This window comes from Leopardus geoffroyi, chromosome C3, assembly GCF_018350155.1.
Source record: "Leopardus geoffroyi isolate Oge1 chromosome C3, O.geoffroyi_Oge1_pat1.0, whole genome shotgun sequence".
Lineage (NCBI taxonomy): Eukaryota > Metazoa > Chordata > Mammalia > Carnivora > Felidae > Leopardus > Leopardus geoffroyi.
The window spans coordinates 13,696,198-13,720,140 of record NC_059338.1 but is presented as its reverse complement, the minus strand read 5'-3'; the positions used below and the strand labels follow the sequence as shown (position 1 = coordinate 13,720,140).

At 45.7% G+C, this 23,943-nt stretch overlaps 1 protein-coding gene across 4 annotated transcripts in view; it reads left to right on the top strand.

Moving 5' to 3' along the window:
- The window catches only part of TGFB2 (transforming growth factor beta 2), an 83,807-nt gene that overhangs the window by 3,931 nt on the left and 55,933 nt on the right, over positions 1-23,943 (top strand). For 2 of the 4 annotated variants that reach the window (XM_045455745.1, XM_045455747.1), the window contains exon 2: positions 12,594-12,677. The exons of the other annotated variants lie outside the window; for them this stretch is intronic. In XM_045455745.1, coding sequence (XP_045311701.1) covers positions 12,594-12,677 — 84 coding nt within the window. The remainder of the gene's footprint in view (positions 1-12,593; positions 12,678-23,943) is intronic. 4 annotated transcript variants of the gene reach the window in all.

The following is a 23,943-nucleotide window of genomic DNA, read 5'->3' as shown; positions in this document are numbered from 1 at the left end:
TTCTATGGAAGTTTAGGAGCAGAAAACCATATTAAGAGCAGATTCGCTACTACTGTGCAAGGGCTGTGGATAATTTTATAGAAAGTAGGTTAACTGATTTTCCAGCACTTTCTAGTTATACTGGAATATAGTGAAGCCTTCCAAAAAAAAGGGAGAAAAGAAGAAATCACTCCACCATATTTTTAAAGAGCAAATTGAAAGTACAGCATTGGCTTATATACCAGCTTTCCCTCTTTAGGACTTTCCACCCAGCTTTTAACTCAGGCGTCACTGAAGTAACCGTGGGGAGGAGTGTGCCTGTCATTTCTTGCAGTGAATCCGGCAAGGGTCATAAGCCCCAGAGATGAAGGCATGGGAAAGATCACTGGTTCACTTTTTACCACCAACTTATTAGTGTTCAGGGAGTGACTTCAGCTCAAATATTACAAATATGCTCTAATTATACTCAATGAGCTATATATCATTACAGATTGCTGATAGCCCTTTGTGGGACATTTTATACAGTTCAGACTAAATATTTTTAGCAATGTGGAGATTTAAAAGTAAAAATATAAGAGATATTGTATATGCCCTCAGGCATATTTTGTTTTAAATATTATCCTTGGCCCAGCATACTGTATAAATATAGTAAATATGAAGAGAACTGGCCAGGTGCCAATCTCCTAGGATGAATTTTAGTCAAGAAGGTATTTATGGGATATAAATAATACTGTGTCAACATTTAAAGAAGGGGTCTGATTAGGTTTGAATTTATTCATATTGATCTTTTCACATGCTGTTGGTTTAAGGCTCAAAGTGGAGTTATGCTAAGGTTTACCGATAGTTTACCCAGTGGGAATTAGTAGCCGTCTAGTCCTTTTGACAATGCACTTGATGTTCAAGGCACATTGATTTGAAAGACACTGCACACAGCTTTAGAAATTTTGAGAGTGATTCCGTCAACTAGGGTAAGAATCCAAATGATTGACAATTGGAATCGGTAGAGGCTTGGACAATCAAGAGAAGAAAGAGAAAGTTTCACTTTCTATCTTTCCTCTTACTTTTTTCATCATCACAGATCGGCAGTGTTGGGATCCTAACAGGTGGTGATTCCGCCCTCCCCCTCCCTTCCCGGGAACCTGTGGCAATGTCTGGAAACACTTTCGGTTGTCATGACTTGGTAGGGAAGGGGTGCTACTGGCATTGACTGGGTAGAGGCCGGGTTCTGTTGCGACCCCCCCTAAAATGTACAGGACAGATTCCCCGCCTCCACTCCCACCACCACGTACATCAGACACTCGTCCAGCCCCAAATGTCAATAATGTGCATGTTGGGAAGCCCTAGTAAGCCTGGTATTGATTTTGGCTTATTCAGTTCTGCTAGGAGTGCCATTTTAAAAGTAATATCCTAACCATAAAATAACTGACTGTCCAAAAGGACATTAACCTGAGAGCATTGAATAGAAAGATAATCGGAAAGTTATCTTAATTAAGTGGGAGTATGTACTGGACCAGTTTGGTGTGATATGTACATTCTTATTATGCTCTTCGAGCACCTAAATTGAAGACCTCAAAACCCCCCATTCATTTAGCCTGAATAATGATGTTGCCCCACCCATCAGTGACTTCGGGCAGCAGCAATGAGATGTTAGAACAGAGCAAGAAGAAGTGAGGAGCTGTCTTGGATTTTCCTTGCAAGGAAAATCAGCAGTTCGTGTTAATGAAGAGTAGACCCTCCACCCTAGGCACCGGAAGAAAGTAAATAATTGTGTTGGTTCATTCTATCCTATTGAGCTAGATAAACTGAAAGCTACAGCCCGAGACATCACCATGAGGTTTCCTTTGTAATTGTGGCACGTGAGAGTTAAGCATTCAATAGCAAACAACCTCCTTTTCTATTTCCCCTGTAATTTTCCAAGTGAAATCATGGAATGTAGAATGAATACCAATAGCACTATGGTTTTGGTGACTTCGACTTAAGATTCTATTCATGGACATGTCTTTCTGTATACAGATTGCTGGACTCTTGGCCAGCTGCCCAATGAAGGCAAATGTTAGCAATTGCTGGAACAGAGTAGTATTTTTGCTTTATATTCCAGGGGTTTTATTTTTTAAGATTCTGTGTGTCCAGAGGTATGAGAAAGAAAGAGAGCAAGATCAAAGTCAAGCGGATTTGACCCCTTGACTTCTACCATGATTGAGTTATTAACACACAATGGACCAGACTTTAATTTCTGCATTTTTAATTGTATCATTGCTTGTCCTAAGTCTAGTGCCTGACTGTGGTTCCATTGAACTTAGGTCACGTTCTTTCAGGATTTCCTCTCCTTTCCTCCTTTTGCTTTTCAAAGACTGGGAGAAAGATGCTGTTTATAACCGAAGGAGTTGGGCCGCTTTTGTTGCCAGGTGAGACCAAGCTCGCTGCAAGCTTCTCCTGAGGCGTCCCCATCCCGTGGAGGCTGGGCTTTGCGAAGCTAGAGGGGCAGGTGGGGACCTCTTGACCTGGCAGAGGGACCTGGAGCCCTCTGTGTCTCCACAGCGACCCCTGGGGTCTACTCACGGAGCTGCACTTTCTAAATTCTGACTTTTCCCTGGCGAGAAGACGCTGATGTAACCTAGTCCGAGCATCTTTCATATAAAGATATGAAAGAATGACAGATCATTTTTCCTAGAGGAAACTGAGACGCGAAAAAAAAAAAAAAAGGGCTAATGACTCACTGCTGATCCCACATCAAATCTGGGTTAGCACCGAGGAGGTCACTGACTGTTAGGCCTTCGCCCAGAGATTACAACACACTTCGGGCTGCATTTTTAGAAGGTTAGGGAGACGGAGTGGAGGAGCCGGGCCCTGGGCGGGCGTGCTGGCGACCACCGGGTGGCTCTCGGTCCGACCCCGCCCCCCGCCCCCTGCCGCCGCTCCCACCCCCCTCCCGGCTTTCTGCTGTAAGGTGAGCAGCCTCAGGGCAGAGAGGCTGCGAGAAGGAGTTCTGAAAACAGCCCTTTCAGCTGTCTTGATGTAGCATTTCCGGTCCTGACGGATCCTGGAGAGAGGATCTGGATTTGCCAGATGTGCTCGCTCTACGCAGGCAGCCTTTCTCCTGCAGGGTGTATTCCACTTTGCAGATTCGGAACAGCTTGATGAAATGTGCTTTTGGCCCAGATAAACAAATGTTTCCATTGTCATTTTGAAACCATATGGTGCGCTTTTGTTTTTTAATATTCTTTAAACAAAGATCGTTTTAAACCTAGGAATTCAGCGTTCTCCAGGTATTTTAAATTAAATAGCTCGCTAAAGAGTCTTGGATGGGTTTGCCTAGACTCAAAGCCGGCCTCTTCACTTGTTTAGGAGAAATTCGCATCCTGCTGCAACCACCGCGGGGTGGGTAGTCATTTGTTTCTTTCCTAACGTCGGAAATCCGGAAGTGGGTGTTGAACTGCACTGCCCTGTGACCACCACCTTGCGCCCTGGGGCCGGCTTGGTGGCCTTCGCTCTGCATAAAACTGCCCTTTGACCTCTTCCCCACAGTCTCTGCATTACCTTCTTCTTCAGCTATTCTGGAATATCTGCGTGCATGGCCGTTACCTTCACTTTACCAGGCCTTGCTTTCTTCCCTTCTAAAGATGGAGAATATACCTGTGTCCTAGGGTTGTCGGGTGGAGGATGGCCTGCGGAAAGAAGCGCCTAGCTCTGCGTGCAGCACGTAGTAGGTCTTCTTTGCAGCTATTGGTTCATTGAATCTCAAACATCATTGATTTTCAGAAGCGCCATTATTTTGTGTGGCACCAAGAAAGCAATATCACTGACCATTAATTCTACCATGCCGCTAATTGTAAGACACGTTAAAAAGAGGGATTTTAGAGATATTAAAGTGGGATTAAAATCGAGGCTCCGGGAACTACTCCCGCCAGCCTGGAATATCACTGGTACCTTCACTTCATTCTTGTCTTTGTATAACTTCCACTCAATGGATCCATTTCCCTTGCTTACTTGGATCGGGCTTTAGGTGACCTCTGTTGCGTAAGAGACTGGGGAACAGAGGCGGGAAGGGCTGTTGTGCTGTCTGTCTTCATATAGGAAGCCCTTGAGAATTTAGGCTTCTTAGGTAAGATTTCAGATTTCTTAGATAAAATCCAAGACCTCTCAAGGTCTGGCCCCTCCTCGCTCAGCCCCATGTCTTGCTAAATCCCTGCATGAAAACTACACTCTGGCCACAGCAGCCTGTTTGCCTTTACCCAAATGGGCCATTTATTTTTGTGCCTCCGGGCCTTTGTCTGTGCTGTGTCTTCTGCTTGGAGATCCATCTTTTAACACCTTTCAACAGCCTTTGAGCTTTAGGCAGATGTCAAAACCTTTGATTTGTGAATTAGTTCATCCTGTGCAGCCTCACAAGACGGATAACTCATCCCTACCGCAAGCGGCCTCTTCTCTTTTGCCGTCGGGAAAATCTAGCCAAATTCCAGCTGGCTTCTTCACCGGTTTGTAAATTGCCTCAGAACGGGAGCTGACTCTCACAGAAACTAGTGCATTGTATTTGCTCAATACCTGCCTCATAAACGAATGAGCATTTCCCTTTAGAGAATAAGATCCACCTACCAGACAAAGGATTTATGGTTCCCAAGCATCGGGACCAGGAGATGTAGAGATGAAATCGACTCCCCTTCGTTATCAGGGAGAATGTGCCCCATGGGTCCTATCGCTGTGGGAACAGCAACACTGGGCTTCTCGTACCCATACATTTCCTGTTTCCGGTTTTACAGATAATAAAGAGCATCATGGTGAGAATGATAATGATGGCAGCCAACCTTCGCTGGGCGCTGACGATGTGTCAAGCACAGTCTTAAATATTTTACATGCAAGTCCTCATTGGATCCTCACCAGTAACCCTATAAAGTCCGTACTAGTATTTTCCCTGGGACATAGGAGGACCTGGACGTAACTATTTCTATCAGGGATGTGACTTATTAAAGTAAGGCTCTTAGTTACCACAGATAATCGAGACCCTAAAATAAGAGACCAGGAAATGGAGAGCCTGACTTTCCTGGCCCTCTTGCAAAACGATGTAGCACATCCGCGGAAGAGTGGTATCTCTCCTCTCCTACCATGAATTATGTTGTTAAGCTCTGAATTCTTTCCCTACAGAAGGCAACATACCTCTGAGGCCATGGTCCTTTTCCCATGGTCCTCTTCCCTGCCTTTAACACATTCAACTTTTCTCTTTATATTTGGTTGATGCAAAAATGCTGATTTATCAAGTCCCTGGTTTTGGCCTGGAGCTGCAGCCATTTCTTCACCAACGTTTTGATAGGTTTGATGGAAGGAGGATTCATCCTGTCTCTTTCAGAGAATTAGTGTTTTGGGGAAGGCAGGTTGTTGTGGTAATGAGCACGGGGATAGCATCAAACACAAGGCCGTTGGCAGTTAGAACGTGGTCTTGTTTTAGTTAGCTAGTTAGCAGCTTCGCTGGTTTGGCGCCTGTTGTCCAAACTGCCTGAGGGACGTTTAACTTGCTTCCTGCTGAATTCCGATCTTGACTGTGCCATTCGTGGCTTTGTGGCCCCTTATTTTTTTTTTAATTTTTTTTTAATGTTTTTATTTATTTTTGAGACAGAGAGAGACAGAGCATGAGCAGGGGAGGGGCAGAGAGAGAGGGAGACACAGAATCTGAAGCAGGCTCCAGGCTCCCAGCTGTGAGCACAGAGCCCGACGCGGGGCTCGAACTCACACACCGGGGAGATCATGACCTGAGCTGAAGTCGGACGCTCAACCGACTGAGCCACCCAGGCGCCCATGTGGCCCCTTATTTAACCTGACCTCAGTTTCTTCTCTTCTAAAGATAAAGAAAGAGACACCGGGGTGACTCAGGCAGTTAAACATCCGACCCTTGGCTCAGGTCATGATCTTGCAGTTTGTGGGTTCGAGCCCCGCCTTCAGCTCTGTGCTGACAGCACGGAACCTGCTTGGGATTCTCTCTCTCTCTCTCTCTCTCTCTCTCTCTCTCTCTCCCCCCTGCCCCTCTCCCTCTTCTCTCTCTCTCTCAAAATAAATAAATAAACTTAAAAAAAAGTAAAGATGAAGACAATAACACCCGTTCCCTAGCGTCAGAAAGGACTGATGAAGACGTGGGTAAAAAAGTACCGAGTGTAGCTGTTTCTGGCACCTACTAGGCTTGCTTTGCGTTGAATCTCAAGGGCATCTTGTGGCGCAAGTTCAGCACGTTAATTTCCAGTTTTGATTTTTTTTTTTTTTTTGACATCTCAAGATGTTACCAGCCGTTTCAAGGGGTATATACGTGTTTAGGGAAAACATGTCTCAAGTATTTTAACCGATCTGACTATGCATATGGCTCACATAGCATTCACCCCTTTATCTTTCTCGGCCAGAAAGTTTGAAATGCAGTGACGCAGGGAGCGGATGTGGTTCCTAAGAGGCTGATACTAAGAGGGTGCTTCTGTGTAAGGTGCTTCTGGGCCTGGTTCAGTCCTTCTTCACAGGTTTCCTGCCCCTGCCCCGCCCCCTCTCCCGCCAAGTGAGAGTCTGCTGAGATGGAATCCAGGCCGTTTGCACTCAAGGCTGAGCCAGGTCAGGCAGCCAAAGTTAAGCTGTGGTGGACCTCATTTCACCTCCATAACCAAGCACTGGCCGCAACAGTTTCTTAGCTGTCAGGTGATTCATTTTTAAAAAGGCCTTAGCGACAAATGACATCAGGGAGTAGAAGTCTCCACGAGGAAGATGGATGGCAGGAAGGAGAGAGGGTGGCCCAGGGTCACCACAAAGGGTCTGAGGAGGAAATGAAAACTTGGGAGGTGATAGCCGAGAGGAGAGGCCTCACCAGGCCCTGGGCGGCTGTTCCCAGTGCAAGATGTTCTCCGTGCGAGGGAGCCTCCTGCTTTCCTGGGGCAGCCGAGTGAAGCCATTTCATTGGTGTGAGAAAAACATTGCCGTCCAGGCGGAGTTGCGTTTACCGGATGTAGCCTCTGTTAGATTTCTCAACAGCCGAGAAAGCCATCATTTGTGGACCAGGACGATCCCTTCGTTCTCTCGCATGAGCCCTTGGATATGTTATCACCCAACAAGTTGGAAGCGTGGGGCTTCGATACCCCTTTAACCGCGGGGACTGAGCAATTGGAGGCAAACGGAAAATGCTCTCTGGAGGTTGTGAAGCTCAAACCTTCTGAAAATAGTTCAGATGCATTTCCGAGCTCCCCCCGCAGCTGTCTGCCCTTGCTGGCACGTTCCACGCGTTCCTCAGTGAGAGCACCGCTCTCAGTCAGGCCCTCCTTGCTGCCTGCATGCGGGGACCGGGGAAGCGGGCTCTTCCTGAAGCAGAGACACTGGCTTGCTGACAATGTCTATTTCAGCATGCGACGGCTTTTTTGGGAGACGTTGTTTGTTTCAGGAAATCCTGCAGCATCTTTCCAGTCTCCTGCAAGAAAAAGAAAAATGTTTGCGACTTAGACCTTGGCTCTGCTCATTTGGCTTTCCCTATCTGACCCACACCACGCTGACAAATACCACATCTGTCTTGACGAGCCGGTTCACAAATAACTACTCATTCATAACTTTAGGCTGTTGTAAGGATCCTTATTTGTTACTTCATCTTGGGAATAGGAATGCAGAGTTTGGTTTTGAGAAAGACCACAAGTCCAGCGGCCTTTGCAAATCTAGATGGAAGCACTTTTTAGTGTCTTTTAAGCGCACTAAAACATTTATGGTTTTCAAAACGTCAATGGGAATTTTCCGGGAAAATATAATTTAATTTTTGAGTCTTGGACTCATTTCAGTATTGGTAATTCAGTGCTGTTTTTAGACCAGATCGATCAGAGATTATTCTCTCTAGACCAGATTCGGCAGTGGAACAGTGGTTCCACTTGGGAGTTTGGTTCTTATTTGGTCATTTATTTTTCCATCCATTGACTTAATCTCATTTTCACTTCTGCTTTGACATCTTAATGACAATACCACTGAAGTTGTTGCTCCCTGCTTTATGATAAAGGCTTAGAAGTAAGTTGCTGGCTGAGAAAGCACCCAAAAGAGTGGATGACATATTCAGAGTCTACTTTAGAAGGACAAAAAAAAAAAAAAAAAAAAATCACAGACTGAGGACTTACTTTTTTTTTTTTTTTTTTTTCCCCAGAAGTTAGGCGATTTGGTAAAAAGAGCTGCCCCCTCAGAGGTCTGTTTGGGCTTTCTGAGGGGAAAGGTTCCCACATCCAAGCTTATACCTTGGCATTTGGGGCTCTGGATGTTAGTGGGAAAGAAACAGAGATGGGAATGAGCCAGAATTCCTAGCTTTAACTGGAAGTAGCTGGGCAAGAACCAGAGCTGAGTTTTGGCCGCCTCCTCAAGTTCGGAAGGATCTGTGCTCACCTGTAGATGTGTCTTTTGGGGCACCTGAGTGTCTCACTTGGTTGAGCATCCAGCTTTGGCTCGGGTCATGATCTCGCAGTTGGTGAGTTCGAGCCCACATCAGGCTCACTGCTGTTGGCATAGAGCCCACTTTGGATCCTCTGTCCCCCTTTCTCTGTCTCTCCCCTGCTCACACATGCTCTCTCTCTCTCTCTCTCTCTCTCTCATAAATAAATAGTCTGTTAAAAAGTCATGTTGATTTGAATAATAATTTAGTCACTCATTTGTACCCCCTCAGAGTATAAAGCCCTAGTTAAGTATGTTAATGAAAGTGAAGTATGTTAATGGAAGTTACTGGAAGTCACTGGTTAATGGAAGTTACTGGTCAGATGTATAAACTAAACCCCGAACCGCCACTGTTTTGCCTACTCCCTAAACTTGTGCTTCTCTCCCCCATAGAATAAGGCGACTGGTGCTAATTTGTCTTGGAGAGAGACATATTTTGGGAGAATTCCACTGTCACAAAATGTCACCATCAACAATGAAACTATGTGTAGAGAGTCATGTCTAATTTCATTAATTCTTTGGCACTAGTATCCAGATTCTAGAAAGAGGGTCTCGAGCCCAGCTGACCCCGAGTCATTATACATTTGGGATCAGCAGTCTGCCCTCTCTCAGTAACATTTGCTGGGAATTCGCGAAGTAGAGACTCATTGTAGTAAGTGTTGGGAAGAAATGATAGTACCCACGTACGAAACTGCTGCAGTCATGAGAAGGATGTTTGTGGGGCAGGTTTGGAGGGATTGAGGTGGGGACTCATTCCACACCAAGTTCACTGGAGCATTTGTAATGGCATTTAATTATGGTTAAGCTCTCTTGCAGCCAGAAATGCTTTCTCTTTCATAGACACTTTCACACTACAAAAAACCACTACTTACCCAGAAAAGTAGACTTTATGAGAGGCTGATTTTTCCCTGATCCACCTGGTTGGATTGCCTCAAGGTCAAGTGAGATTTTGTAAAAGTCCTTTGTGAACTATAAGTCACAAATACCTATACCAAAGTTTCTCAAATTTTACCATGCAAAAGAATTCCCTATGTCAGTAGTAGTGCTTGTTATAAATGGGGTTTCTCAAACTTTTGTCTCCTACCCTCCATCCACAACTGGGATTCAGTAGTTTTATTTATTTATTTAAAAAAAATTAAATGTTGATTTATTTTTCAGAGACAGAGAGAGACAGAGCGGGAGCAAGGGAGGGGCAGAGAGAGAGGGAGACACAGAATCTGAAGCAGGCTCCAGGCTCCGAGCTGTCAGTGCAGAGCCCGACACGGGGCTCGAACTCAGGAACTGTGAGATCATGACCTGAGCTGAAGTCAGATGCTTAACCGACTGAGGCACCCAGGGTGCCCCGGGATTCAGTAGTTTTAAGGTGGGCTCCAGAAACCTGCCCTTTGACAAGAAAGCCAGGTGATTCTTAGGCAGGAGCTCCAGAAGACGCTCCGGAAACACTCTGTTTTTATTTTGTTCCTTAGCTTTATTCCTTAGCTGTGTCATCACAGGCAAAATGAACCTTACAACTTTTATAGTTAATATCATAATCTTTTAGGCATTTTGCAAATTACCCATGCAAAATTTTAATTCAGGACCATTTCTATCTTCCGACGTAACACGAGTGATAGTCCTCCACTGTCAGTCAGTGAGTGCCCAAATACTTCTAAAAAGGACTGTTTCTCTAGAACTAATTCATGTCTCGGAATTTCATAGGTGTTCACACTTTATACAGCATTTCATACATATCCAAAGACTCATTGATCTAAAAAAGCATATTCCTACCACAGTGCCGCTTTCGTCATATGGATTGTTGAGACTGATTTTTTTTTAAAAACTAAGAATTGCTTTCTTTAACCTAAATAATCACTATTAGCATCACTTCTGTCTCCATCCGATTTCCGGTCTTTACTTCTGCACAATGGATCAGCACCAGAGCGCCCTGTCTTTTGGCCTTGCTTAAAAACAAACAAACAAAACAAAGCAAGAAAATAAGGAAAGAAAGGATTTAATACAGCAGCTTTATAACAGAGTAAAAGTAAACCAGAGGTGCATACTTGAAGACTACTTGCTGTAATTTGCAAATGACGGTAGTTACCTTGCCTTGGTCCCACCCAGACTTCCTCTGACCTGGGTGACCTGGGGCATTTCAGAGATCGGGATTCTGTTACTAGAACTGTCCCTCTTCCGGCACCACGACATCCACTGGCCTGAAGAAGGTGCTGTTTCCCAGGAAAAGGAGTTAAATCCCCCCAAGAAATGCACAGGGCCATAGTTGGAAGAAAAAGTGTTGCTAGCCAAGCGACTTCCTCTGCATATGCTGCCTTTCTCGGTTATATAGTCTTGGAGATTTTTATTTAAGATAACTTTCAGCATCTCTTGTTAGAGGTCAGATATGAACAAGGATTTTGTTTGACTTGCTAATCTTGTGACAAACAGTTTATACCCAGTGTAGCTTCCTGTCTTGGCTGACGGGTTATTCGAGGGAATTTTCTCCCTGTTAGGGCTGTGTAGAGGCTCTAAAAATAAACAACATGGTTGCTCATTGGGGAGAACACGTGTGAGCAGATGCCGGCTGGCAGCCGGCATATTGCAGAAACCTGGGTGTTGGCCTTCGTCTTCCATGCCATCCGGGCCATCCGGAGTCCCAGAGTCTCCACGAAACAGGGCTCTGACCGGAAGGTGTAACCCACAGAAATGTGAAAGCATGGCCTTGGGGTCTTGGTAGTGGGCGGAACGTTGGAGACGGTAAGTTACAGGGTATGGAAAAAACAAAGGCTTCCTTATCCATTTTCAAAGTGAGAGATAAAATAGGCACAAATCTGGCAAAAAAAAAAAAAAAAAAAAAAGAGAGAGAGAGAGAAGCATCCACCCACAAGGCTTTTGTCTTTGGTCAAAAGAAGTTTGCAAGTCAGGTCTGAAGAGTGGCAGTGATAACCGCTTTTGGAGGACGTACCCTAGGTGAACGGAAGGTGCATGGGTTTTACATCTGGGTGGAGAGCTCGGGAAGAAGGAGGTTCACACCAGGTCTGGAAGCTGGTCGGGGATTCGTCTATCAGATGAGATAACTCACAGTATTACGTCCCTCGATCACCTTCAATTTGCCAGTGTCATTGTGATCTTCTAAAACCCCTCAGGGGTAGCGTTACGTATGCTTCATCTTACAGAAACAGAGGTTTGGGTAAAGCCAGGGATTTGTTCAGAGTTTCACAGGAAACCAGGGACAGGGTAAAGGTTTCAGTCTACATTTTGTTTTTTTTACTGTTTATTTATTTTTGAGAGAGACAGAGACAGGGACAGAGCAAAAACTGGGGAGGAGCACACAGAGAGGGAGGCACAGAATCCAAAGCAGGCTCCAGGCTCTGAGCTGTCAGCACAGAGCCTGACGCGGGGCTTGAACCCACAAACTGCAAGATCACCACCTGACCTGAAGTCGGATGCTTAACCGACTGAGCCACCTAGGCGCCCCTCAGTCTACATGTTCTTATGCAAAAATCCATTTGTCACTCACTCCACCCCAGACAGAACACTCAAGAGTGTTTTCTCTTCAGTTAGAGGTATTTTTCGGTGTATTTTCTTTTATAAAAATATGGTGGACGATATACGAGATGTAGTTGCTGTTACTTTAGAGAAAGAAAAGTTCAAAATTTCATGATGGGCTAACTGTCATGGCAGATGCGTTTAATCCATCCCACGCAGCCCTAGATTTCTAAACTGTAGCTCAGCAGCCCCGAACCAAGATCCACTCGCATTTTTGACTTATTCGAAGAGTTTCCACACGCGGGTTAGAAATGACGATGGGGGTTTTAAGAAAACTGAAATCTAGGCCAACCAAATGAAACATTCAGTTTCATTCACAATAGGTAGGCTGTCTTTTGTCAAAGGAGGTCAAGGCCCTTCCTGTTCATCTTTAATATAAGTCACGGTATTTATTTTACCATTTCCGTATATAAATTGTGCATTGTTATTTTGACGCTAGAGCTAAGTGTTAAAGGGAAAACGGAATTCAGGAGCATGGCTGGTGGTTAAGAGATCAACAGATCTGGGACCAGAATCCAGAATCCCTCGTAACTCCTTGGTCCCTGAGTAGCAGGGACCTTATGTATGTGGGGGAATAAGTATGTTCAGAGAGGCCCCTTGGACTTTGAATCTTTGTATAGCTCTGTGCGAGGTGTCTCCTCAGTAAAATAGCTAATGACTGTGCTTTTTAAAACTCCTAGCTGTCTGCCCAGTTGTTACAACACCCTCTGGCTCAGTGGGCAGCTTGTGTTCCAGACATTCCCAGGTGCTCTGTGGGTACCTTGGTGAGTATACTTGTCTGCTTTATACCTCATTTGATGTAGTGACATCGAGTCCATCTTTCGTGTGTGTCTCCTGTGGGGAACTTGTCAGAGGCAAGATAGAATTCCGAAGTACAGCCTTGTTGCTGAGTAGTCACAAAGGCGCCCCAAAGTGTCAGTCACAGTTTACCTGAGAAAAAGTTGTGAACAGCTTTGCAGTAACTGATGATTTAATTGTTGTATGTGAAAGAACGGATTGTGGGTATATGACATGTGTGTCCCGGGGGTGGCATAGTGATCCGAAAGACGGATCTGCGACACCACCCCCCCGACCCATGGAGGATGCTTTCTGAGGGGTTGAACAGCATGACCAAAACATCAAGTGTCATTTGTTTGTTATCTTTTTTGCATCTATGTTCTTCTGCCCGGCATACAGTAGTTGCTCAATTAATGTTTCTTGTACTCGACTGAAGGGGAAGAAGGAGATTTTCTTCTTCATAGGGAAGCCTAGGGGAAAGTTGCCGTTATCTGTGACCTTCATGGTGTCATTTCTGGGTTGCCTGAGAGTGGATTGTCATGGGTCAGGCCTTTGGCCGACTGGACGTGGGAGCTGTCCACTCAGCCCTGACCCTCAGCACAAGCGCACGCCCCTCAGAGCCAGTACCACGTGCGAGGCCGAGGGGCACTGAAGCCAGCGGTCTCAGTGCTTTCTGATTCGAAACGGTAATCAATTCAGCCAGCCTTTATTGAGTGCCTACTGTATGCCGAGCAGGGAGACCGCAGCAAAATAGGACTCAGATGATCCTGAGGTATTCAAAAACTCAGGGGTCCGAAGTTGCCCCTGATCCATGTTCAGGAAGAAATGAAATGAATTTGCAATCCTGGCTTTGGTTCACTTGCATTTTTGAGACCCCGAGAAGGTTTGGATGATATTGGTGCTAAATGTGGGCAGAGGTCCCGGATAGGGACAAAAGAAATGTTTTTATTACCCTGGTAGATACCTGATTCACTGGTATATCCTCCTGTGCAATGTACCGTGCCCAACCTTGCTTGTTAGGAATCAGGGAAGGAAGGATTAAAGTAGTTTATTTCCAATGGGCTAGGCCGGGTTTCCTCAAAAAGACCTGATTCTACTGAGACGATACATTTATTTTCATGAACTGAAGTGGCTAAGAACTGCCATGTGGAAAGAGTGAAAAGTTTAATCCATGCTTTTAGATTTCCCTTTTGTGACACAGATTATATTTTGTTTTCAATCCATAATTTGTATTTCATTTCACTGTCCAAACCAAGAAGAGTTAATTATCTGGTGTTTGTCCCACTAGCTTTTTGGAAAAGGAAAGGGAGGATGGAATGAGAGGAGGAAAACATTTGTTGACTCCCTCCTGTGTCCCTGGCACTTAAGACGCATCATCCTGACCCCTTCCCCGTGTCGGTGGGTTGGGCACGGCCTGGGTGACGATCCCCACGTGTCAGGAGACCGTGGCTTGGACAGGGAAAGACCCTGTCCTCGGGCACAGCACAGGCAAAGCCAGAATCTGAATTCAGGTCTGGCCTCCACGCCCTCCACCAGGCCACGGAGCTCCCACACTTTCCTGCCTCCTTTTTGCGTCCCCTTTGAAATCTCGTCCCCTTCCTTTTTATCACTTTCTCGGTGACTACTTTGGATTCGTTTCCTTGTCCGCTTTTCTTCCCCTAGTAAACGAGTTGAGAGCCCCACTCTGCTTCCTTGTGTGGTTTTTCCTCTCAGACACTCCTCACTTGGGGTTATTTTCGGTCATTTAATTGCTACAAGCTTCCTTCTTTCTTTGGTGAAAAAAAAAAAAAAAAAAAAAACACTGGAAACCCACCCTGCTCTTCAGCGAGTCTGGGAAGATCAGGAGTGTCTCCGAGGGTGTGGAAAGGAGAGATAGGGCACCAGCCCCATGTCGATTCCCGTACAGTGGGAGGCTCTGTCACCCCACCCCCGGCCTCCAGGCCTGTGGGAAGAGCCTGCGGACCCCTTTCAGACCTTCCATAGAAGACCGCTGAGCAGTGGGGCTCTGCATTTTTTTTTTTTTTTTTTTTTTTTTTTTGCCTCTGTTCTTAGAAATAGTAATTGAGTAAAAATGTAAGTGAGTGGGTGCCAAGGGGCAAGTGTCCAGGGTCAGGGTGAATTTCTCCATGCTGAGTGTGATTCTGAGCGCTCGTTAAGTGGAGGCTGGCCTGTGCCAAGCGGCTCCACGGCCATCCCTGTCACCTTGTGTGAACCGCCTCTCCCTTCCAAGGAGATGTTGGGAGCGGCCGGAGGGAGCTGGGCCTGTGGCGCCTCTTGCTGTTCTCACTCTCTAACCTGGGTGTAGTTGATAACTCCGTGTTCTGACACCCACGACTGGACTGGCGGTGCTGATGCTTCATCAGCTGGAAATGAAATCCTCTGGAGGACGAAGTGGTCCTTGCTTCTCACAGCCCATGTGGCTGCTGAATCATTTTTCTCTTTTTAAATTCATCACCCCCCCCCCAAAAAAATCTTGGTTTGAGATCAGGTTAGCCTGCCTGAAGCTTTTCCTAATGAGATAGAAGAAGCCAGAAGATCAGCAGCTGGAACGGGCTCCCTGTGGATAAATGGATTGAAAATTGTGAAGGCAAATTCAGGTGGTTTGGGGTTTTGTTTTGGTTTTTTTGTTTTTTGTTTTTTTTTTTTGAGAATTTACTGAATGAGAGGCTGTTAAGTAGCCCCGTGAAGGTTTAAAGATGGTGTTTCTCAAAGCGTGGCCTGCATTTGTATCTCCCGAGGTGTCACAGAAAGCAGATTCCCTGGCCTGGTCTCAGACCAGATCCGTGGATCTCAAGATCCGTGGAGGGGGGCGGGGGGAGTGGAGGCATCTGGACACCTAAGCAGACACCGAGGGCTGTTCTGACCTCGCTGGCGCTTGTGGATGCTCCGATCGCGCAGGTCTGTGTACTCACAGCCCTTCAGCATGGAAGGATTCGGACCCAGTAGGGCTTCTGTTTGACCAGCTGGTTCTGCCAAGTGTGGGACCCTTAATCCACGGCACAGCAGAATCTTGGCCCCGAGCCTTCCCTTCTCCCACGTGCGTGCAGATACCGAGGTAGGGCTGTTGTCAATAGTGTCACACATTTCCTTGCTCCCTCTTCACCACAGAGGGAGCGATGAGTGCGTAAGGAAATAAATTAGACACACGCGGTAATGGGTGCCTAGTTTGGAAGTTATGCGTGGGGGTGAATTTTTCCGCTCAAGTGCCTTCAACCGGGCAACTGTGAGTGGAAGGAGAATTTGGAAAACTCGTGTATTATGTGTAAGTGACATAGGTAACGTATAAGTCAGCGTATAGTGTTTAATTTCTTGACGTTCTGTTGGATCAAAGCACTGCCGACCTCTTCATGGCCTGAATTCCGTTCTCAGACATTCCATGGGGTAAGGATCTAGCCGACAATGGAATGTAAACTCTACTCACTCTCTCAGCCAAACTCAGCTTTGAGTAACGGCAGTTTCCTCTTTCCAAATGCTGTTTTTCTCAACGACAGGTAGTAGAGCAGGTGCAAATCTGAGCAGCTATTGAAAAGAAAAGTTACTGATAAATTGCTTGGTATCTATGCGGTCCTATACCTCCTGTTATTCTGATGTGGTTTTGGAACTGTAAGTATTTTGAATCCGGCCACACATTATGGATATGCTGTAACTACTGTAGGATTTTGGGGCTATCAAACTATTTACAGAAATGTTCGGTTCTACATGGACTATATCACCAACCATCCCACACGATTGAAGGATGAAAAGAATGAAATGAATGAAAAGTATGCAAAGAATGAACGCAGATGGTATTAATACTATTTCCCCCCAAAGCTTTTAATGAAAAGATCTCTACATTAATTACAAATACAGGTACAGTGCTGAGAGAAATGAATGTCAAATGCATGCAGAGATTGTGGGAAGGCACAGGTAGAAACAGGACACTCTTATGATATTAGTTCATTCTACAGTATTTACCGAGTGTCTGCCATGCGTCAGGCACCGATCTGGGTGCTAGTGACCCTGATAAGTGAATCAAACAGCAAAACACCTTTGTCTTTAGAGAGGTCCACCTTTTGGAGGAAGATAAATAATTCATTTTAAAAAACGAAATAAGAATGACAGAATTTTGAAAACGTTAGAGCGGAAAACGTGGAGCAGGGTCGTGGCTGGAGAGGGGAGTTGGAATTTCAGAGACGCTGGGCATAGAAGCGTTCGTGGAGAGGGTGGCATTTAAGCAGAGGCTTGAAGGAGGTCAGAGAGGAGCCTGGAGCTGTGTGGGAAAGACCACTTCTGGTAAAGGGGACAGCCAGTGCTGCTCTGGTCGTGTTCCAGGATGATCAAAAGTGTCCTAGGAGAGGAGATGAGAGAGATGGTATTGGACAGACAGGTCCTTGTAAAGCCTGTGGCTTTTCCTCTGAGCAACAGAGGGAGGACGGTGGTTTTAGTCAAGGTTGTCCTGGTGGCTGTGAAGTTGAGAATAGTCCGCAGGGTGACTGACGTAGGGGCGTGAGGTGCAGCGAGGAGGTCTTCGTAATGTATCGCGACGGCCGTTTGGCAGCTGCATTTCCACGTGAAACTTCACTATATCAAGCATTTCAAATAGTGCTGAGTTCTTTCGTTAGTAATCATCTGATAGGCAAGCTACCATGGGTTCTGTATATAGAACATGGTTTGTTTTTAGTGTTTTAAATTAATATTCCTGAGTTATCGTCAACTCACCTGCCCTTTCTTTTCTGGGAAGAAGCTATCTGTGTTTTCAGATAACCTCTTGGGTCTCCTATCTGTGCTGACAAGTGTGGAATGGCAGAACTAGAGTTCATACTCGCTGTAATGCCTCTTCACAGCCGTCTTTGACTCAGCGGCCAGGGACACGGGGCACTAAACTCATTGGGGACGATGTACTGGCCTGAAAGAAGGACAAACTACCTTTCCTCGTGTCAACTAGAGAGTTGGGCTTAGAAGCGTATTTGGATGTGTCCAGATGTGCCTAGTGTCTTTGCCTAAACTTTGAAATGAGGTCATAAGCCAGGGAATTTGCAAAACTGTGTCTCTTATTCGTTGAAAAGCATTTCTGTTGGACCAGAGTTTGCTTTCTAACTTTTAAGTTTTGAGCCGTAAGACTGGAATGTCGATCTTATTCCTTCATCCGTCTGTATGAGAAGTATCTATCCAGTCTACTGTGGGCCAAGTGTTGTGCTAGGTAGGCCAACGGATGGAAGAATGTGGTGTGGATCCTATCCCCAGGGAGCCTGTAACTGAGTGAGGAAGTCAGGCAGACCAAACCAACCAAGCAAAACCAAAAAGCCAACACCAGATGGTTGATTCTATCTAAGTAAGAGGTCTGATTCTAAATAAGAAGAATTGCTTAACTTGTCCTGGAGAGGTGAAGGAGGTCTTCCTGGGGGAGGTGATACCTGCCGCTTGAGGGACAACCTTTGAAATTACCATTTGGCAGTCCTCAAGCAGCAATAGGAAGCTGTGTATGCTTTCTGGAAGGAAGAGATTTCCCTTTTTGTATTATTTCCTTCCTCTCTGAGTTTGCATGACTACCATCTTAATGAATCATGAAACAGCAGAGCACTTGGTGTGGTCTTTGAAAAAACTGATACATTCCTTAAGGAGACCCACTTGGAAATACTGAGCCTAGGGGATAGGAGTTTTATATCAAGTATTTCTTATCCAAGGGTGATACATTCAGCAGACACAATTTGCCTGTTGCCTATAAAATCTATTAGATGGTGATGTGTTGTGGTCACATGGGACTCTGTGGAATATGGCATTATTTTACAAGCTCAAGGTCACTATCTAGAGCTTTTTTCTTCCTCTCAATGGCATACCCCCAAAATTGACCTTATAATATGGTCATATTATAGGATTTTGGGGTTGGCTATGGCTTTGCTCGATTAGAAGGATTTTTGGGTTGGCTATGGCTTTGCTCGATGACATCCTCATTCCAGGACCCAGGTAAAGGAGCAGCCTCTAACTTGGGCATGCTGACCTCCTGGCTGGACCAGGAGATATGGCTGTTTTCCAGGCCCGGGTTCCATTGGCCACACCTGATTTCAACAGCACAGGAAGGGAGCACAAAAGTGAACACCAGGGGGCAATGGGCCCAGGGGAGAGGGGCAGACATTTGGAACAACTGATACCATTCACCACAGTGTAGGTGGAGGAGTTGGGGAAGGAAGAAAGATTTCATTCATGTTGAAAACTTTCTGTATCGTGTGTGTGACGTGATTGGATTCACACTCTTGCTTTGTCTGTGGAATTATGGGGACTTTTACAATGGATATTTACTGAATAATTAGTAGGTCGATTTTATAAGACAGACATAAATGTCATTCTCCATTTTTATCTGGTATAAATGGTGCAGTTGGCAAGTACTGGGTTTTTGAAGGAAGCCCTGATGTGTTAGGTGAAACTTACATATGTCCGGGAAAGCCTAAAACTCAAGCTTGCCTCCCCAACATGTAGTGTAGTGACATCCCGTAGCCTCAGGGTTTCAGACTGCCACCATGGTCCTGACGCGCCCAGCAGTATCTGATAGATGTTGTCCCCAGTAAGACCCAGGCTGCGTCCCAGGAGAGTAGGTCACAAGATGCGTGTGAGTTCCATGCCCGTTTGACAATGGAAACGTCACGTGCCGTGCGGTTGCCTAGAATCCTGTCCAACCTGAACCTTGGTCTCCTGACAGCGACCTACTAGGTAGGTTGCTTAGACTCACGCTCCCTCCTGCTGTGTCCAGTGAGCAAATGGAGAGTGACCCTGCGGGCATGGGGCATCTCCCGTGTGACTCTCAACACAGTGACAACCGCCTGTCCGTGCTGATGGCCCCTGAGCAAGCTCGGTGGCTTGGTCTGGCACACTCATAATCATCTCCACGGCCTGTCCCTAGTGGCCGCAGATGATGGGCTTTTCCATCCTGCCCTTGAGGTCTGTGGTGGGAAAGAGCAGAAAAAAATGAAAGCATTGTTTTGCGCACGGCTGGACATCTGTGTCTCTGAATCGGCCCGCTGTGTGCCTGGGGCAGCTGCTGGGGCTGTTTTGCTGAATGTGAACTCTGTCCGCTGACTCGAGTCACAATTGGTCTTGGATCCTCTGAAATCGAAATGGCCAGACCACGTTTTTCTAATATTCAGTTGGATCGTACCTTTGCTCTGAAGTGGAGCTGACTCGCATGCGTTGGTGCCGGCAGCAGGGGTTGCGTCTCTGTTTTCCTGGTCAGTGTGGCTTGTTTTTCCAAGGCTGCTACTTACCTTGTCCGCTGCCCACACTCAGGGGAGCGGGAGGGCGGCTCCCTCTGGAACTGTGGCCACGGACGCTTCAGGGCTTGTTGCCTTGAGTGTGAGTGTTAGGGAGAGGGCGGTCTTTTCGGAGAGGGATCAGGGGAGCACCAAGGACAGCTAACCTACAGGTTCGCTGGCCCCGTGGCAGGGTCTTGGCCGTGGACTTCAGATAGCACCGTGCTCAGACCCTTCATTGGAAGCATTGACTGTCGACGCCTCGGTCGCCGTCTGAGGGCTGTAGTGTCGAGATTCTCCACATAGCTGCTCACTGAGTCACCTAGGGGGCATTTGATATACCGGGGGCCACCTCCCGAAGTTCTGACTCAGTTGGTGGGGGCAGGGGAGGAACGGGCATCTTTTGTTTTCCAAAGAACCCCAGGTGATTCTAATGTTCAGCTAGAGTGGAGAACCTCTGTTTTGGGGGTTTCCATAGCTTTCGTTGAAACTATGATTTTCTGTCCAGCTAGAGTGAATTTCTGCATGAAGAAAAGGCATATGTTTGAGTAGGGGTATTGGTAGAGGGAGAGGGCAGTTTCTGTCTTTAGTAACGTTAATTAAGGTGAAAAATAATGCCAACGCTGGCCATCGGTTATCGAATAGCTGCACTAAACACGGTGCTAAATATTAGCCTTATAAGGTAAACACAATTATCATTCTCCGTTTGACAGGTAAGGAAACCAAGGCTTAGAGGCATCATGGAATTTCCCCCACAGTCACCCAGCTAATAAGTGACAGAGCCAGAACTCGAACTTGGTCTCTCTGACTCCAAAGCTCATCCTATCAGTCTGGCCCCTGAGATGATAAGCTTAACTATAAAATTTTGGATGAAAGGATGAGATGTCAGAAAAGGGGCATTCACTGAGAATAATATGTGTCTATATTATTAAGAAAGTATTCATTTTTGAAAAAAGAAAAAATGATATATTTGGATGTCTTTGTTCTTTTCCCTTAAATACGGTATTTCGCTCCTAAAAACCTAGGAAAGTTCAAGGCACGCGCCAGAACCTGAGGGCTTGAATACGGATGTGGGAATTAGGTGGTGACTTCCGAGTTTAGCGCGTCTGTGTTCCGTGTTCCCCATTTGGGGAATGGAAGTGGTTTCTTGTGATGTGAACTCCCATGAAGTGTGGTGCCTCCTTGTAGTTCTTCTGCTGTCCAGATCGCGGAATCACTGGGGTGTGGAACACAAAATCCGGGCGTCTCTCGTTTTGTTCCTTGGTTAGACCAACCTTTCTGTGGTTATCGTTGTTGTGTTTCTGCAGGCTGGTAAATCTGAGTCCTTACTTAAACTACTGCATTTATCCTTGAATGCCTGTTAAAAGTCCAGAATGGTACCAGGCTAAGGCCCTAGAGATTCTGCCACCTGTTCCTGGCACTCCTATCTATCCCCATACATATGAAAGAATGTTGTAGATTCGGGCACCTAGTAACTATTTGTTAAATGAGGGAGTGAATGAATTTTGCAAATATGGGCCATGATTGAAACAGTGCCTTCCATGTTGCTAAGGATTTCTTGGGGAGTTGAGAAAGATCTTAGTTAATGGGTAAGCTTCCAGTTTCTGCCTGGGGCCACATAGTCTGGTAGCCAACTCCTAATTGCCTACCTGGGAGACCTTTCTGTACACAAAGCGTAGCAATATTAATGGGCTTGAAAACATCACCAGCCTCTGCTTATCTCTCTTAGCCTTGATGAAAGGAGGCTGACTTGTTCTTCAGCTGGCAGTAGTGTCTTTCATATTATAAGTTAGAAAAAGGGCAGAGTCCCCAGGGCACGGGAGGAGCAGGAGGAGGAGCTACCTCCCAGCCCGTGTGAAAGAGGAGAAGCCCCACTGTGATGCTGGCTTGCCATGCAGAGTCCTACGGGGACACCTGGATTGCACCCTGCTCCCTCTGCGAGTTCACACTGCTGTCACTGGAGTTATAAAGGGACGGTTAGGCCTGTGTTCTTGGGTCTTTAGCCAGACAGCACAAGTATTTTTAGGGCCCTTCTTGTCTCAATCTGATTTCTGCTCGAAACTTTAACACATGCAGGCTGCACTGGAATGACTTTTAAACTACTCTCTGGGTAGTGTAGAAGGGCGTGGATTAGCACTACAGCCTTTAAGCAGCGCTTTTTTTTTTTTCTTTTTCTTTTTTCTTTCTTTCTTTCTTTCTTTCTTTCTTTTTTTTTTTTTTTTTTTATTGCTAAATATCCAACAGGCTGAACGGAGGAAATTCAAGTCTAACCCTGGAGGGACCCCTGTTTAGTCATCTGTCTAGACAGACGGGTTCATATAATGGGCCTCTCTGTTTCTTTTGCTTTGTTATAACAGACGGTGGTCCCTTCCTTTAAACTTGTGAAGATGACAGCCTTTGGTTTTTTTGATCCTAACCGTTGGTTGATAAAGCCAAGAAAGTGACTCACACATGAGCCAAAGATGACTCTTGAGTGTGGCACTTAGTCTACGATATAATAGAAAGAAAATACAGGCTTTGCATAAAAGAGACCCGGATAAAATCCTAACGGTGTAATATCGGGCAAGTCAGCTACCTTCTCTGAACCTCATCTTTCTCTTCTCTAAAATGAGAACGAATTTTTAAAAATCTGCTTCTTAAAGGGACTTCAAAAAAAATCATACATAAAAATAACTTGCACAGGGTAGGGGCTAAGTAAACCATCATCATTCATTCATCCATTCATCCATTTCAGGGTGATCAGTGACATCTTCACTTTCTAGCTTTTGTATCCTGAGAACTATAGAGAAACCATAAATTCCAGCCCATGTTTTTTAACATCCAATTTCCATACGTTGAGAAAAGCAAGCATACATTTTTTAAAAAGTCTACGAAAAGAATTTTAAAAAGTGCCGGCAACTTTGATAAGAGGAAATAATATCAGAGATACAGTTTAAAAATTGATGGACGTAAGTAAGGCAGAATGACATTCTTTGTCTTCTCCGGAGGGCTTGAAGCTCTCAGAACTTGCCTAAAAGGACTACGTGTGTTGTTAACTCTTTCTGCAACGAAGTGGGTACATCTGCCTCTCTTGTTGTGTCTCTAATCCCTGCCTGGCTTGTCCCTGGAAACACTGATGTGGAAAATTTTGTTTTATTCAGTTTAATTCGGTAAATATTTACTGAGCATATAGTGCCTCAAGGGCTTCGTACCGGAACCACACGGGCGGATAAAAAGTGGGTCCCTTCTGGAAGAGGCAGTGCGCACGGCCCAGAGGAATACGCTGGGGTCACATAATCCGGGTACAGTCGAGGTGACACTGTTTCTGGTTCCATATGTTGGGTTGGGCTTGTTTCCTGTTTAAGCCTCAGTTTCTTATCTTCCACCAAAATGGGATAATCCTGGTGGGGTATGCGACGGCTGGCACGCCTTTCCAAACAAGTCATGTTCCTTTTACTGCTGTAATTTTTAAATTGTTATTGTTCTATTACATCTGCCCTCAAGTAACTTGTAAGCCTGCTTGTGGGGGCAGGTCTATACACTGGCAACCCTCTACAAAGCAGAATCGTAGAAAATTGCTGAATGATATTTACAGCAAAGGACAATGGTAGCACAAGGGCAAGGTGGTTGGTTAACGAAACCACCTTTTAAGAGAAGCCACCTGTACTTGTCCACGGAACAGTGTGTGTACCTCAGCAGCGAATAGCCACAGCCTTACAAGGAGAAGGGAACTAGAAAAAACTCAGGCTGTTCTTCAGCCGTGGAAGGACAGAAGCAAACGAGGTCTATGTCGATAACAAAGCTTTTCACATTTCATAGTACAGTTCGTGACATTCTCCTACATTGAAATTCCATTAGAACCCAGCGCTATACGTGGCTTCGGATATGGTATGTCTGACTCATGTCTCTTTCAATACAACTGCAATCAATAAAAAACCCCAGTAAAATGTGGTTAACCACAAGGACATCCCTCCCCACCAACCCCACCCCCAAATCAGCACTGTGATTCATTCAGTTCAGTGCTCCTCCCCCTAATATACTTTATATGGAGAGA